The 14910-nt window shown below is 41.0% G+C and overlaps 1 protein-coding gene across 1 annotated transcript in view; it reads left to right on the forward strand.

Moving 5' to 3' along the window:
• Window positions 1-2942: 2942 nt before the first annotated feature.
• loxl2a (lysyl oxidase-like 2a) overlaps window positions 2943-14910 on the forward strand; it is a 33286-nt gene continuing 21318 nt past the window's right edge. Inside the window, exons 1-3 of the mRNA XM_004069189.5 lie at window positions 2943-3075; window positions 4840-5148; window positions 11250-11425. Of these exons, the coding sequence (XP_004069237.1) occupies window positions 4866-5148; window positions 11250-11425 (459 nt within the window). The 5' untranslated portion in view covers window positions 2943-3075; window positions 4840-4865. The remainder of the gene's footprint in view (window positions 3076-4839; window positions 5149-11249; window positions 11426-14910) is intronic.

Genomic DNA, 14910 nt, shown 5'->3' on the forward strand with positions numbered 1-14910 from the left:
TTCGGTTTCAACATGTGTGTTACTCAAACCTCACATAAACACCCTCAAGCGACCAGTTTTGTCTTTACGATTGATTAACTAAATAACAATTGTTCTATAACATCCTGTAACTTTTAACTGTCCTTCCAGCAGATTCTGAAGCAGAGAAAAGCGGCGCAAACACCACTAGATTTAAGGCCGTGTCACACAGCCATGATGTATATTTGCCGCATTTATGAAATTTTGGTCTTTTGTGATCCACGTGTGACATACGTCATTCATAAGTGTTTCTTTGTTCAAAGATTTACGCGTATTTTACGTAGTTTATATGCAATTATTACAGAAATCTTAAGCAACTGTGTGAGATCCGTGCTCAAAGGTGTGGCTTTCCACGTATGTCTACCAGACTTTTCATGCAAGTACCACAGTTATTCATTTCAAATTACGTAACTGACGCAGGAATCGCTAATGAATTGCATATAAACAGCGCAATAATCGCGCGGGGTTCATGTTTTACGATGATTTATGTGTTCTTTGGTGGTTTACTCGTACTTCCAACGTGGTTTTAACGTGGTTCATTCGTGATACATTTGTGAAAATTTAACCTAGAATCACGCATGACCAATGCGTGATTCTAGGTTATGCGAAATCTAGGTGCATGCGAAAAATATATGTAGTGGCTGTGTGACACGACCTTATGTCTAAAACTTCAACCCAAGTTTCGTTAACCTTTGATCTCGGGAAGAGGCCGCCATCTTGAATTCAAAAAAACAAATTTGGAACCAGCTACAAAAATTACAAAATCAAACTCCTTCCCAGGGATTTGATTTATCGCCTACTGACTCCTCGAGCATCATTGGGAAGATGTTTGGGGGGAAAAATATTGGTTTTAAAGTTTGTAGATTTTAAACAGCGTTAGCGTGGCGAGCCCGCATATGTGGGTTTCCCGTATTTCCCAATATTTTTTTCCAGAATATTCAGAAAATTTAAAACGAATCGTTGGATCAAGCTGAATGAAGCGATGTGACATATGACATAAACATAATAGGAACCTCAGTTGCTAAGGAAATCTAAAATTGTACTTTGGCCAATTCTTCTAAAAACTACATAGACCTGTTTGTCACCCCCAGGTATTTAAAATATGAAATGGTTGCTATGGAGATAAAATCAATAGCTGCAATTTGGAAACTGTTTTTTTAATGAATTTACCACATACAGCACTGACCAGGACCAGGACCTTGCAACTGCGCTCATGGCTTTAATTGCATTTAAATTGCTATTAATCAGATAATATTTAAAGTCGGTTGTTTCTGTTATGTTTCTTTGTTCTTCCCATCATAGTAGCTTTTTTTCTGGAATGGTTCTGGACTCAAATATGAGACAGAACGCACAAAATAAATGAAAGAAGATGGCTGTGGTCATTTCTGTTTACAAAAACTCCATATATGTGTCCAGACTGAAAGTCTGTAAGGAACACAAAGCGGCTGTCCTTTAGATACAAAACGATCACATCATTTCTTTATATTTGGACCCAAAGCTGCTAGACTTCCTTGAGGTTTTTCCTAAATATTTGGAGTTGCACTGATCCTGGCTCTGTGAAGGCCGGTTTTTATCCGAAGAGCTTCTGCTTTAGCACAGCAGCTGCCAGTCCACGGCAAGTTTCTGCTTGTTACAGCAGCTAACAGACAATGATCAGAAAAAATGCAAAATGATCCCACATTTTCATGCAGACCATGTGCAGAAGGACATGAAAAAACAGTGTTATGGAGCCTTTTTACTGTGATGGGACTCCTTTATAATGCGTTCTCATTGTTGACCATGTTTAATTAATGGGATTTGTAACTTAGAAAAAGGAAAATGATTTTATTTGGTAATTTTATTTTCACAATACTCAAAGATGGGGGGGGTTTGAATTCCAGGATTACTTTTATTCTTGAGTTTTTGAATCATTAAGGGGTTAAGTTTCCTTCACGGTTTGTTATTTTTGTGTTTCTGTGAACTGCATGCTACAAAACTGCAGAATCACAAAATAACATTGTTTTTTCTTAAACAGAGTCTAAGGATCTGTCCTCTCTGAAGAAAGTGATGCAGTTTTATTTGTTCAATTCAGTTCAATAAAATCTTATTTATAGAGCCCAGAGTCACAACAATAGTCGTCTCAGTGGGCTTCATACCAGTCATTGTATAATAAACAATTTTGTCACTCCTTCATTGGCTGCAGGGTTGGATGGTGTCATCATCTGTCCACGGCTGTTTTACCGGATCAGTCAGACAAGATAAAGTGACATTATCTATGACGTTTTTAGGATCGATTGATCCACGTCCAAAATCCTAATTAACATCTTTCTACACAAAAAGGAGCAAATAAACTAAAACAATCAGGGAGAGATCATATAAATTTGCTTGCTATTGACAAACCTACTATTTAATGGATTCAATGTGTAATATATTGTATGTATTAGTACTAATATGTCTCTGATTAACAGTAATTATAATTTGCATGTTTACATACGTATATGTATGGATATGTATACATATAGTATATGAGTGTGTCTTTTTATATCCTCTTTTACTTTATAATTTTCCTTTTTTTTAATCAATTCATGTCTAATTATTCTTAATACGTTGTATACATATATAGATATAGATAGATAGATAGATAGATAGATAGATAGATAGATAGATAGATAGATAGATAGATAGATAGAACATTTTCCTTTTGTTTGTCTTCTTTTGTTGTTAAATGATTGAAATAAATTAGTTTCAATCAAATGTCCCGATCAGATGTTAAATCAGCTGATTCTCAGTTTTGTGAGCACGAGGCTGCAGGGATGTCCCATTCGCCAATCACCACTCCTGTGTTTTGTAACCAAGGGGCGGGGCCAGGATGCTGAGGCGGCTTTTCATTGGCTGTTCCGTGTGCCGGGGAATGGGCGGGGTGCGCGTGGCCAGCTGTGAGGGGGAGCCCCCCGGAGCCCCCCTGGAGCCCGCTGAAGTACTTAAGGACAAAGAGCTGCAGCGTCCCGCTCCATCCTGCTCGTCTGTTCGGAGGGTTCGATTCCCGGGTGGAAGAGCGCCGACTTCGTCTCTGTCACAGTGAGTTTTCAGCTTTTTTGTGACGGTCACACCGACAAGTGGATGCGCACGCGCACGTTAAGCTTTAAAACTTAGATGCTTTCTGATGAGTTTACCTTCCGTTAAAAGAGCGGGGCTGATGCTGCGGTCCACTACACCTGAACCGGGCTGGACCAAAGTGGACTGAAGTGGACTGAAGCTCAGAAAAACCTGAATGAATCCTAAGAGCTTAGACCTACAGATGTTTTAAAACATCTGTTCACTCAGTTTGGACACTCAACTCTTTTTTTCTTCCAATAAAAATAAAACTTTCATTGCAAAACTTGTTCGTTGCAAGTTTTGCAAAAATATTTGGTTAAAAAAATCCCCCTGACCAGGAATGCATTTGTCTTCTGTAGAGACATTTCTAAACCTGAATATGTCTCAACCTGCATCCTACTGAATGAACTGCTCTTGGTGTCCTCAAAGGACATTTAGGAATTTTCAGTGTGATGGAGGGGGTTCTGGGAATTGTAGTTTTGATGGATTTAAAATTATAATAATAATAATAATATATATACATTTTATCTCTGGTGGTCTTATGAATTAAAACATATGTCAAAATATGAACATCAGTGATGAAAAATTGGGTAATTAACTTGTTTATAATATAATATAATGTTCATCATTATCAGCAGCCCTCGGAGTACAATCTCTACCTCCACTGACAGTGTTCCCTTATAAATCCAAGTGTATGCATTGGATTGTGGGTTGCAGGTTGTGCTGTTCTTGTTTTATAAAATGCATTAGAAAGTTATGTTGGCCATTGTGTTTCCAGCCAACAGGTTGTCTCTGTGAGTTGAATAAATGATCGTAGCGATGAAGGGACCACAGGATGTCCTGGGAAGCTGAGTCTCCCTCAAACTCCCAGTGAGGCTTCACACAGCCTGACGGTTTATTGACCTTGTTCTCGGGGCTGTTTATTCAAGCCTCTGCAGTCTGCCGGACTGTCAGGATGACGTCAGCTTCCCCCTCATTCCACACTGCCAGGAGGATGAGGAGGTCTCCATACTTTGGCTGATGCTCCTTTCCTCCCACAGGACTTTTGTTTTCTCTGCTGACACGTCGTGGTAGGCTGGGATTACAGTTCAGAGAGTTCAGTTCAGCCTGAAGGCACTGACAGCACATGACTGACATGTATGCAGGAGCTCACATTTGCTCTTCATTAGTGTCAGAGAACGCCAGACATCTGCTAACCTCCACTTTTGGCTCAATATCGACCGTTTATCCGTTTCTCTTCTATTAGAAGTCTAACCTGTTCCGTGTTTTGTCAGTATGCTGAACTTCTGAAGTTCTGCTGCGAGTTTTTCACAGAGCAGTTCAGAGGTCATGACATCCAACCCAACTTTACCAGGCGCTACCCACCCCTCCCCTCACTGGTCCTAGCTGCACCTGACAAAGTCAAGGGGGGAAAAACCTTTTTGTTTTTCAAAATGGCGGCTTTCTGTTAGTTTTATCTCCATAGCAACATTTAGAATTTTTGGTCTCCTGACGGTGACAAACAAGTCTATGTAGTTTTTGGAAGAATCAGCAAAAGTAAACTTTGTAATTTCCTTGGCAACAGAGGTTGTTTTTATTTTTGCTAACCACGCCCACATTCCTAATATGTTCGTGTTTCTGAGTTTGTGGCTGGCGTGATATGATTTACTCAAAGGTGCAGAATTGCAAAAACGATCTGGTCCTTCAGTCCAGGATTCTGCTGCGGGCTCGGAGGGCTGACATCATCGTCTGTTTGTCTCCTTGTAGTTCATCAGTCCCCACTGTTCTGCATCATGTCGGGGCCCCTGGGTACCTGCTGCCTCCTGTCCGGCCTTCTGTGCATCCTGGTGCTTCGCGGTGCTCGGTCGAACTCCGCCCCCCCTGTAATCCAGCTGCGTCTTGCTGGAGAGAAGAGGAAGCATTACGAGGGTCGGGTGGAGGTTCTCTACAATGGAGAGTGGGGCACGGTGTGTGATGACGACTTCTCCCTCTACGCTGCGCATGTGGTGTGCAGAGAGCTGGGCTACATGGATGCCCAGGCCTGGTATCCCTCAGCCAAGTACGGAAAAGGCGAAGGTAAGACTAATCTGGTTTTGGTTTTTTATTTGCACTTCTTTCATGGTTTTAACGTGGTTCATTTGTGATACATCTGTGAAAATTTCACATAAAGACCACAACTTTTCTCACTTTTTCCACATATGTTCACGTATGAAGATTTTCATCTATGCCCAAAATGTACGTAGTGACTGTTTGACACGGCCTTTAAGTTCACGTCACTGAATGAAAAACTCAATTCCTAACCATCTACTACAGACTCTTCCTTTGTTTCCTTGAGTTTCATGGAAATCCTTGAACGAGTCGCAGATTTCCCCTCCGTCTGATGGACAATTCCCTCAAAGAGTGTTTTTCTCATCAGGCGTAGCTAAAACACCCCGGTGGGTTCAGGGGAGGGAAACCTTACACTGAATGACTCGCACACATGGAATCTCTCCTCCTCCTCCTCCTTCTTCTTCTTCTTTTTTTTGCTGTGTTTACCGTCCTGTATGGGTTTCTCCGGGGCTGTAAGAACATTGGTGAGATGCTCCAGTGACGGTTGATGCATATGAGCTGCTAGAGGTGATTCAGTTAGTGTGCATCCCTCAAGTTCTCCACAAACAGCTCATCACATCAAATGTGAAGAAATTACACTTTTAATCTGATTGTAGATCTCAGTATCAAAGATCAGGGAACACAAAGAGCAGTAAATGGGGGCGGATGTCGGTGTTGTTTCCATCTTAGGTCTTTGCTCCAACCATGTCACACAGCCACTATGGACATCTTTCGCATATTGCACGGATTAAAATTGGTCAGACGTGAATGAACGGGGAAAAGCGAGAAAAGTCGTGGGCTTTATGTAAAATTTTCACAGATGTTTCATGAAGAAACAATGTTAAAACCACAGAAGAATTACGAAACCACAAGAATAACATGTGAATCAACGTAGAACATGAACTGTGCATGATTATTGTGCTGTTTATATGCAATTCATTATTGATTCATGCGTCAATTACGTCATTTGAATGGGATTTGTGCACCGCATACGCAACATAAAAGTTATACATCGGTGGTACATGTGTAAAAAGTTCATTAGACATTGCATAAGATTTACGTAATGGTTGCGTGTAAACTAGGCTAAATTACAAAAAGACTGCGTAATTCTCAACGGACAAAAACAGCTCAAAAAAAATTCATTGAAAGACCCGTCAGCCGAAACCCTCGACGGACATCTTGACACATCGAAGACTGACAAACGCAAAAAACACTTGTGAATTACGTTTATGGATCACCAAAGACCGAAATTTCATATGTGGAAAATGCTCAAGATGTACGTAGCGACTGTGTGACACGGCCTTCATGAAAGTAGAGATTGGTGGAAAGGATGGGTGAGGAGAGCATAAAGGAAGAAGGAGTAGATAAAGGAAGAAAATGGTTGGTAGAGAGGATAGAATAAAGATTGACCCTCTGTGTTTTTGGTGTTTCAATCATGTTCTCGTGGCATTTTTCTCATGATCAAATCAAATCAAACCGTCCCCCAGAACCTCTAATCCCATTCACGCCTCCCACCCCGTTAAATGATGGGGGTAAACATTCGGGAAAGAGGCTGAGCTCGGATGGAAAATATGTATACAGAAAAAAATGAAGATCTATACTGTATTGGTTATTTCAAATCGTTGTCAATCAGGAGCAGAAGAAAAAAATTCAGTCTGAAAAAAGCTTGTAGATGTGACTAAGCCACAAACGTCCGCTCCGTTCTGATGCATCCACTTGTAGACAACTACATCCACGAACGCCTTTGTTTTCCTCGTCTGACTCAAACGGTAATGTTAGGTTTGGGGTGTGAGGGGCTGTAAGCTAGCGAGGGAAGAGAGTAAACAGAAGGATGATGGGAAGCAGGGGCGGGCTTCTTCTGTGCCATAACTTCTAGGTAGGCGAATTTCTATGTCCTCGAAAACTACAGTTGTTTTTTTTTTATTTTGGCTAAAAAACAGCGTAATCATTGTTTAGAGACTACTGGGAATGCTTTGAAATTAGATCAAAAGACGATCAGAGTGGACATTAAAAGCTCTTTTTAGGTGATTGGAGATGGTCATGAGGTGTTACGGGGGAATTCCTGCTCCTAAACTTCAGCAGACAGCTTTAATTTGGTTAGTCGGAACAGAACAGACTCTGTAATCCGGGCAGGAGAATCGTTGGGAAAAGAAGCTCTGATAGGAACCTGTTATTTGTGTGTTCTTTTTCCATTAGACAAGACTTGTGGCTGTAAAACAACCACAACTGGGTTGTCCTTTTCCAGCTCTAGGATTTATGTGGTGATGAAAGAAACAAGGCAGTGTTGTTCATCCAGCAGAAGCAGCTGCGGAGCAACTGCAAGGACATCCCTTTGGAGCTTTTTCCAGCAAGGATACTGAGAAGCTGCCATCAAATGTCAATCAACATATTAATTGTATTATTGTTTATTGTTGAGCCAAGCTTAGAAAGTTTAAGAACACATTTTCTGTCCTGTTAGTTTTTTGCAGACTCATGCAAAGTAGCATTAAAGTGACGGTGTCTCGTTAAGCCCCCCATAAAACCTTTAAAAGCTCGTTATAACACCACCCTGGATTTGATAAGATAAATGAGCTTTAAGAAACGTTTTGGTGTGCTGTTTTATCACCGGAAAACAGGGTTCCTAAAGACTGATAATCAAGAGACAGGCTACGTGACCGTCTAACATGCAGTCACTCTGTTGGAATGATCGCCATGTTCCTGGGAAGCTTGTTGAGACTGCCAGAATGATGAGCTGCTCCTTGGAGATTTCCATGGCGACGGCTGATTCAGACCTGCCTGCTGGAGAGTCTATGACCCGCTTCAGCCGTGACATTAGCCACACTTTGTCTGAAAGTTATGTTAGAGAGAAAACACATGATGTCCACGTGAGTAGCTTTTCCATCTCGGGGGGCTCCACTGGAAACAGATGTCAGTGAGATGTGACTACACAGTCTAGGTGGATGTTTATAGAAAACTCTATGAAAAAACTTGGGCTTGAGAGAATCCATGTGAAAGTCTGAAGTCATACAAATTTAGAAACTAAGAATAAATCCAACCCTAGCATTTCCTACGGGGTGTTCCTGTGTGTGGGAATTTAAAACTGGCACGTGGAAAAAAAAAAACTGTCTGGCTGTTAGCGGCAAACTATCATCACCCAACACACTGTTATCCAAACTCATTTGATAATAACGCTCTGTTTCTTTGGACCCAAGTGACCTTCATTGGACAGAAGCCAAACAGAAGGAGAGACACAGGTCAGGTTTCAAACCATCAAGCTGGATCAAGGACTCTCAGTCTGAGCACCTCAGCCAGCTGAGCTCATAGACCTAAACATGGTAGACCAATCATCTCTGATAAGACCCCGCCCACCTCACTGACATTCCAAAAAGGATTGGGCCACCCACCTGCCAATCAAAAAACAACACCTTAACGATATAATTACGTTTTCATGATTAAAAAGTTGCCACGTTTCCATCACATATATATGCGCAAAATTGAGATTCTAGAAATATCGAATAAACACAATTTGGCAATTACACCGTTTCCATTGAATCATAAATGCGTATAAACACAACTCACGCGATGAGTCATTCAAAAACAATACTTTGATTGACAGCAGATGCATTCAAATTTCTGCCACGGCACTAGCACTCATCATCTATCAAAGGAGACGTCGGCGTCTTCTTCAGGCCGTGGAGCGGCGAGCTCCTTACATGTGGGAGGGGCTACGGATGAAGCCATTTTGGGAAATGGTGGTTTTACAGAGGAGCTGCGGATCCAACAATTCCACATGACGCTGTGTGATCCGCTGTGCAATGACCAAGGCAGCAAGTTCATACCAAGAAGAGCAACGTCATCAGCTTGTCGGTCATGTGACTCATTTAACTCGAAAAAAAGTGTTTCCATTACAGTGTGGGAAATATGCTAATTTTGATACGCCTAAAAAACCACCACCTCCAAGTGCAAAAATGCTTCTTTTTTTTTTTTGATAAAGAGTTTTTCCGAAATTGTTGTGTTTCCATTAAGTGAATTTATTATCGCAAATCCAATTTACGCAATTTCATAGTCAATGGAAACAGCTTGTGTTTCCTCGTTTATCATGGGAGCTGGGCTCTAAAAGTAACCTCGGTTTGCAAAGAACGACCACAGATGTTTTAAGGCTGTAACATCCCGCTACCACACACTGATTGACAGCCAATCATGACACGGAACACAATGCACCGTAAAAAAAAAAAAACATGCAAAATTGCACCAAAAAAAAGGTGAACCCCAATTTAGCGAGGGGACACTGTAAATTATAATTGATCAAATATTCCTCTAATACAGTTATGATGAAAAGACGATAGATATTAGACATTAAAATTTTCGGTTCAGTCGTCCGGTCAGTATCATTTTATCATATTTAAAATAGACCATCAACAAGAACACATTTTTTTTAACCTCCCCTTAGATTGAATATAAAAATAGTGAAGCTAACGAGTTCTGAAGCTTATGAATGTGGGTTTTTACTCTCATGTAACGTCATTAAACTGCAATGTTTCTCTAACATGGACTTTGACGTGAGCCTTCAGCTCACCTCAGTCAATGGTCTTTCATTGGGTAACGAGGTGCCGTCGGAGTTATAGGCTGTGACTTTTGTCAGTTTATGTTTGCATGATTGCTCAAAGCTCCAGGATAGATGTCTAATAAGGCACACCCATCAGACGGGGGGGTGGGGGTGGGGGGGTGGGGGGGGTGAACGAGACGCACATTCACAGGTGAAAAGGCAGCTCTTGTACGGCCAACTTGTGGTTTTTCAGCACGATTGTGTCAAAGACATTACATAAGAGATCTCCTGTGAGGATTATAGTCTAGACTGGATTTTTGCTGATATTTGTTTGATTCTTATCATTCTCTGTTTTCAAGTTTGCCCCTTTTCAATCCCACCCGGTTTAGGCTGTCATTCCTCCACAGCTGTCTTGATTTGTGTTAATGACCCTCAGTGTACATAAGCTTGGTTGTGTCTGAATTCCTTCCCTACTCACTATACAGTGCACTACATACTGCGTTCGCCGTTCTGTAGAGCTGTCCGAATCTACAATTCCAAAATCCAGTGCCCTAGAAATTTCCCAGAAGTCTCTGCGAAAAACCAGTGTGCATCGATGCTCACTAGATCAGTGATAGTAGACCACAATGCATTGCGTCGGAACAATTTTTGCCAAAAAAATATATTTAAATGTAATTTTTAAATAAATCCTCAATGTTTTTATATTCCGAAGACAGAAGGACTCATAAATAATCCTCCCAAATCATATTAATTACATTTTAGCTTCGTAAAAATCGATGACGTCATGTCTGCTGTTTAAAAAAAAAAAAAGTAGTGACCATGGTGTCTGAATTGCTTTTAAAATTAAGGGCACTACATAGTGCTGCACTAAATAGTCCCATTTTAAGAGTCTTTAGCTGGATTTGAACTCTAGACCTTCCAGTCACAAGGCAGACACTCTAGCACAAGGCCACTTAAGGGTTTGGGTGGAAATTCGGACACAGCCGTTGTGTCTGAATTCCCACCATACTTAGCCCATTGGGGCGTTTGTCATCTTTTCTAGGTTTCCTAATGTACAATTCCAAAATACAGTAGCTGGAATTTTCCCAGAAGTCTCTGCAATAAACTAGTGGTCATCATGATCATTAGATTGGCAAACATAGACCACAATGCACTGCATTTGAACGATTTTTCGTTTCAAAAAATGTATTTAAACTTATATTTGATAATTCAAGTTTTCATCTTCAAAACACTTATTTTTTGTAAAATGTTTCGATCTGTTAGGTTTTTACTTTGGAAAATAAGTGACGTCAAACAGTAGTAAGCATGTGTCCGAGTCCACTAGATAGTCCCGCACAATATAGTCTTCTAGGGGTCACAGAGTAGTTATCACCTAAGGAGGTAAGATAATGCATTAAACAGATAAAGAGTTAACTGAATAGTTGCTGGTTAGATTTAAACCAAACTTGATGGTTTTATTCCTTTAAAATGTATCCCGAGTGCTGTGAAGAAAAAGGATTAAAAGAAAATATATTGGACTTCTTGTAAATGTGGTAATATATGTGATTTTATTTCTTCATTTCAGGTCGCATCTGGTTAGACAATGTTCACTGCTCAGGCTCAGAAAAAAGTCTGGCTCAGTGCGAGTCCAACGGCTTCGGCGTGTCGGACTGCAAACACTCAGAAGACGTCGGGGTGGTGTGCTCCACGAAACGCATTCCAGGGTTCAAGTTCATCCGGAACCAGATCCACAACGACCAGGTAGGTTCTGATGAGCGAGAACTTTCCCATTCGTGAAGATTCAGGGTTAAGACGGTTGGATCGTGCATTTTTGAGTGTTTGGGCAGCTTTGGACTGACCTGCCTTAGGTGAACCCCACCTTTGCCTCATGGTAGCTGGGTAGGCTCCAGCATCGCTGTGACCCTGAAATAAGCAGCTTGGATGGATGGATGCTTAGGAAGGATACACTTCAAACCAAACAGATGTTCTGAGTACTAAAAAGGAGCAAAGGTATGAAAGATCCTATCACAGAGGAGCTCTTAAAGTTGAGTTTCCTTTCAAATCTTTCCCACTCTCCCTGTGGAACTTGGGTTGGATATTTGAAAATGCCATAGAAAACACAGCCTGTAAAAAACACCTGAAGGGTTTGCTTGGAAGAACAACGTGTAGCTGGACTATGTAAAGCTGCGGTTCAAACAGAAAGGCACAAAAACTACACTATAGGTTTAGAAATTACATTTATATGAATAATTACAGCAAGATTTGCTTAACTGTATTCCATTTAAAATACCAACAGACAAAATCTGAACTGAAATGATTTAAAAAAAGGATAAATTGCATTCAAGACTCAAGCAAACTCCTACATTTTGAGTGTCCGGACCAGACCTTGGCTCTGTAAGCGGGGAGATTACGGAGATGATTCATGGAGCTGGAATAACGTCTGCCTGAAAACAAAAACAAAAAACTCCCTCTTTTACCACACGGGCAGACAACGAGGGTTTGTGAACGTGACTGTCGGAGAATGGATCCAAGTCCTTTTCATTCTCATTTTTTTTCTATTATTAGGTAAATCAAAAACAACTCAAAATACTTCTACTGTCAGCTGCCTGCCATCTGAAAAAGGCCAAGTTCTAAGGAGGGCATTAAAACTTCATAAATTGCGAGTGGTCTGTCACGTATTTTTGGGTTTCCAAGGTGTTGGTTCAGTCCCCCCGCCCTGAAAATATTTCCCCGGTCTGGTCGAAGCCTCTGAAGTGGCGGGGCAGAGGGGAGGGGAGGGGAGGGTGGTAGCTTGCAGCTCTGTGACTGTTCCTCTGATGCGTTTTTGTTCACCGCATCAACTGACAGGCTGCGACCGGCCTGGAAGGCAAACGCTCGCCGCTGTGTGCAGCAGGTCGGTCTCGTGGCATCTTTGTTTTTCCCAAAGGCTTCTCATCCAACCTTTAGAGACCGACGCCACGAGTCCACTTTCTCTCTCAGCTGGTCGGTTACGTAACAACATGCATTCCTGAGGGACTGAGCTACTGTCAGAAGAACCTTGACCGTTTCTGATGCCCCCCTGAAAGCAAGTTGCGTAACTTTGATTTTTCCTTTTGCTAATCAAGCCAAAAAAAACCCATAAATAATTACATTTTAATTTTAAATAAATCCTTTTTTTCCCTTCAAATTAAAGAGTCTAACACATCTGCTAGAAGTTATAAGTTAGAATAATGTTCTTATCAAGCCAAAAGGATCCTCAGTCTTCCAGAAAGTTGTAACCGTTGCACATAGTGTCCGGCCTGCTTCCTCAGATGATCTACAAGAGCTTTTCTCTTCTGTGGTTGGAAACCAGAGTTTGCTAAAGCAAATTCCAGAGTTCTGCACATATTTAAGGAGGGAGAAGGTCTCCTGGGGTGGGGGAAACTTACTATAAATGTTAGTTCAGTCGTTGCATCATAGGTCGACTCACAACAAAATTCTACAGCTTTTTTTTTTTTCTTCCGTTGCACGTAGAGAGGTCAAAGGTTCTGCCACAGACTTGGGTTTCTCTCATTGAAAACAGGACTCGCCCTCAGCACGTGTGCCCGTAGTTCGTGTGAAGAACGGAGACAGAAGAAGGAAGAAAAAAAGTTGATTTATGTCTGGAGGCCGCGGCGTTCTTCCAGCAGCAGACTGCTGCAACATGTGTTCAGCAGCTGGATCCCACCATGTCCTCAGCTCTCCTCTGTGGACCAAATCACAGACTTTCAATCACGTTACGCCGCTACGTGTTAACAACACGCACTCTGACTGCCGATATTGGGCAACCAGTGTGTTTAAAAGGTTACGAGAAGTCTAATAATGAGATATAAATCACAGTGCCACACCAAACTGCAGTAAAATGTTTGTTAAAAATACATTTATAGGGCTGACCCTCTCTGCCAAAACTGTAAATCTTTTTGATTCTGTACTTTTGGAATTGTTTTACAAATTGCCATCCAAAAAGTTTTTTTTTATTCACATAACTACTTTTTAAAATTGAATAAATGTGGATTTTTTTTTATCATTAAAATGAGGGATTCTTACATGAATAAACTGAAAGCAGTTTTTATGTAGGAAATTAACAGAAATTACTTTATAAAAAATCATTATATGAAATTTATTAATTTAATCAGCTCTGCTTTATACAACAGGGCAGCGAATGTAATGGAAGTACTTCATCATTTTATCACATTTAGACATTTCTTTGCATTCTGTGGTGCATTTACGTCACATTTTGTCAGTTTTCATTGCAAATAAAAGCGTTATCTGTGATACTTTTTCATGCTAAATATAAATATCACCAATAAGACTAAAAGTTGATTTAGATTTGAACGTTTATGTTTAGGATTTAAAAAAACATTTAGATTTAACATTTGTGATTTACTTTAAATTTGATTCTTAGATTTTATATAAAAATGAATAATTTTGATTTATATTTAGCATCTATAATAAACTACTTTCCAATCACTCATGCTTTTATTTGTGATAAATATTGACAAAATGTCACGTAAATGCAGCACACATGAAAATAAATGTTTAAATGTAATGTATTTTTATGGGATGATGTTCGGGAAATGAATTTTTATTGTTTCATCAAAGCCCGTCCTGCTACCGGATCCCTGGGACACGGATGCGATCATGTCCTGTCTAAAATCATTTGTGGAGCTCTTTGCTCCTCTTTTTCTGCAGCACGCATGAATAGAAATTCCAGATGTGGGAACAGGGCGTCCTCAGTCCGTTTGGCAGCCGCGGGGGGAGCAGAAAGTGGGTGGGACAGATGTGAAAGTCGTTTTTTCTGCTCTCCGGCTCCTCATCCAAATCTCACAGCGGCGCGGTGGGCCGGCCTCACGTGTAAACGCACGTGAAGGAGTGGAAGGAGCGTCGAGAGCTGGAAGCCTCAGTCAGACACTGGCGAGACCACAACCTCATGTTCACACGTCCACGTTCTGACGGAGACCCAGCCTGGAAAACAGGCCGGCTTCCCGTCCGGAAATAGCTCCGTAATGACTGGAGTTTACTCCCGAGACAAGTTTTGTCCTTTAGTTAGAAAAAAACATTCTATTTTGACTTTGTTATGAATGAAGGCGTCACTGCAGGGAACAGACACATTCAGAAAACGGCCAACGCTCCAAAGCCTCAACAACAAAAACAAAGAATATTTTGGCTTTCATGCAGAGCCAAAGAAAAGTCTCATTCAGGGAGTCCCATGAGGCCTAAGCAGATAATGCTAATTTTCCTCGGGGAAC

Source organism: Oryzias latipes, chromosome 5 (genome assembly GCF_053564925.1).
Source record: "Oryzias latipes strain Hd-rR chromosome 5, Olatipes_Hd-rR_3.1".
NCBI lineage: Eukaryota > Metazoa > Chordata > Actinopteri > Beloniformes > Adrianichthyidae > Oryzias > Oryzias latipes.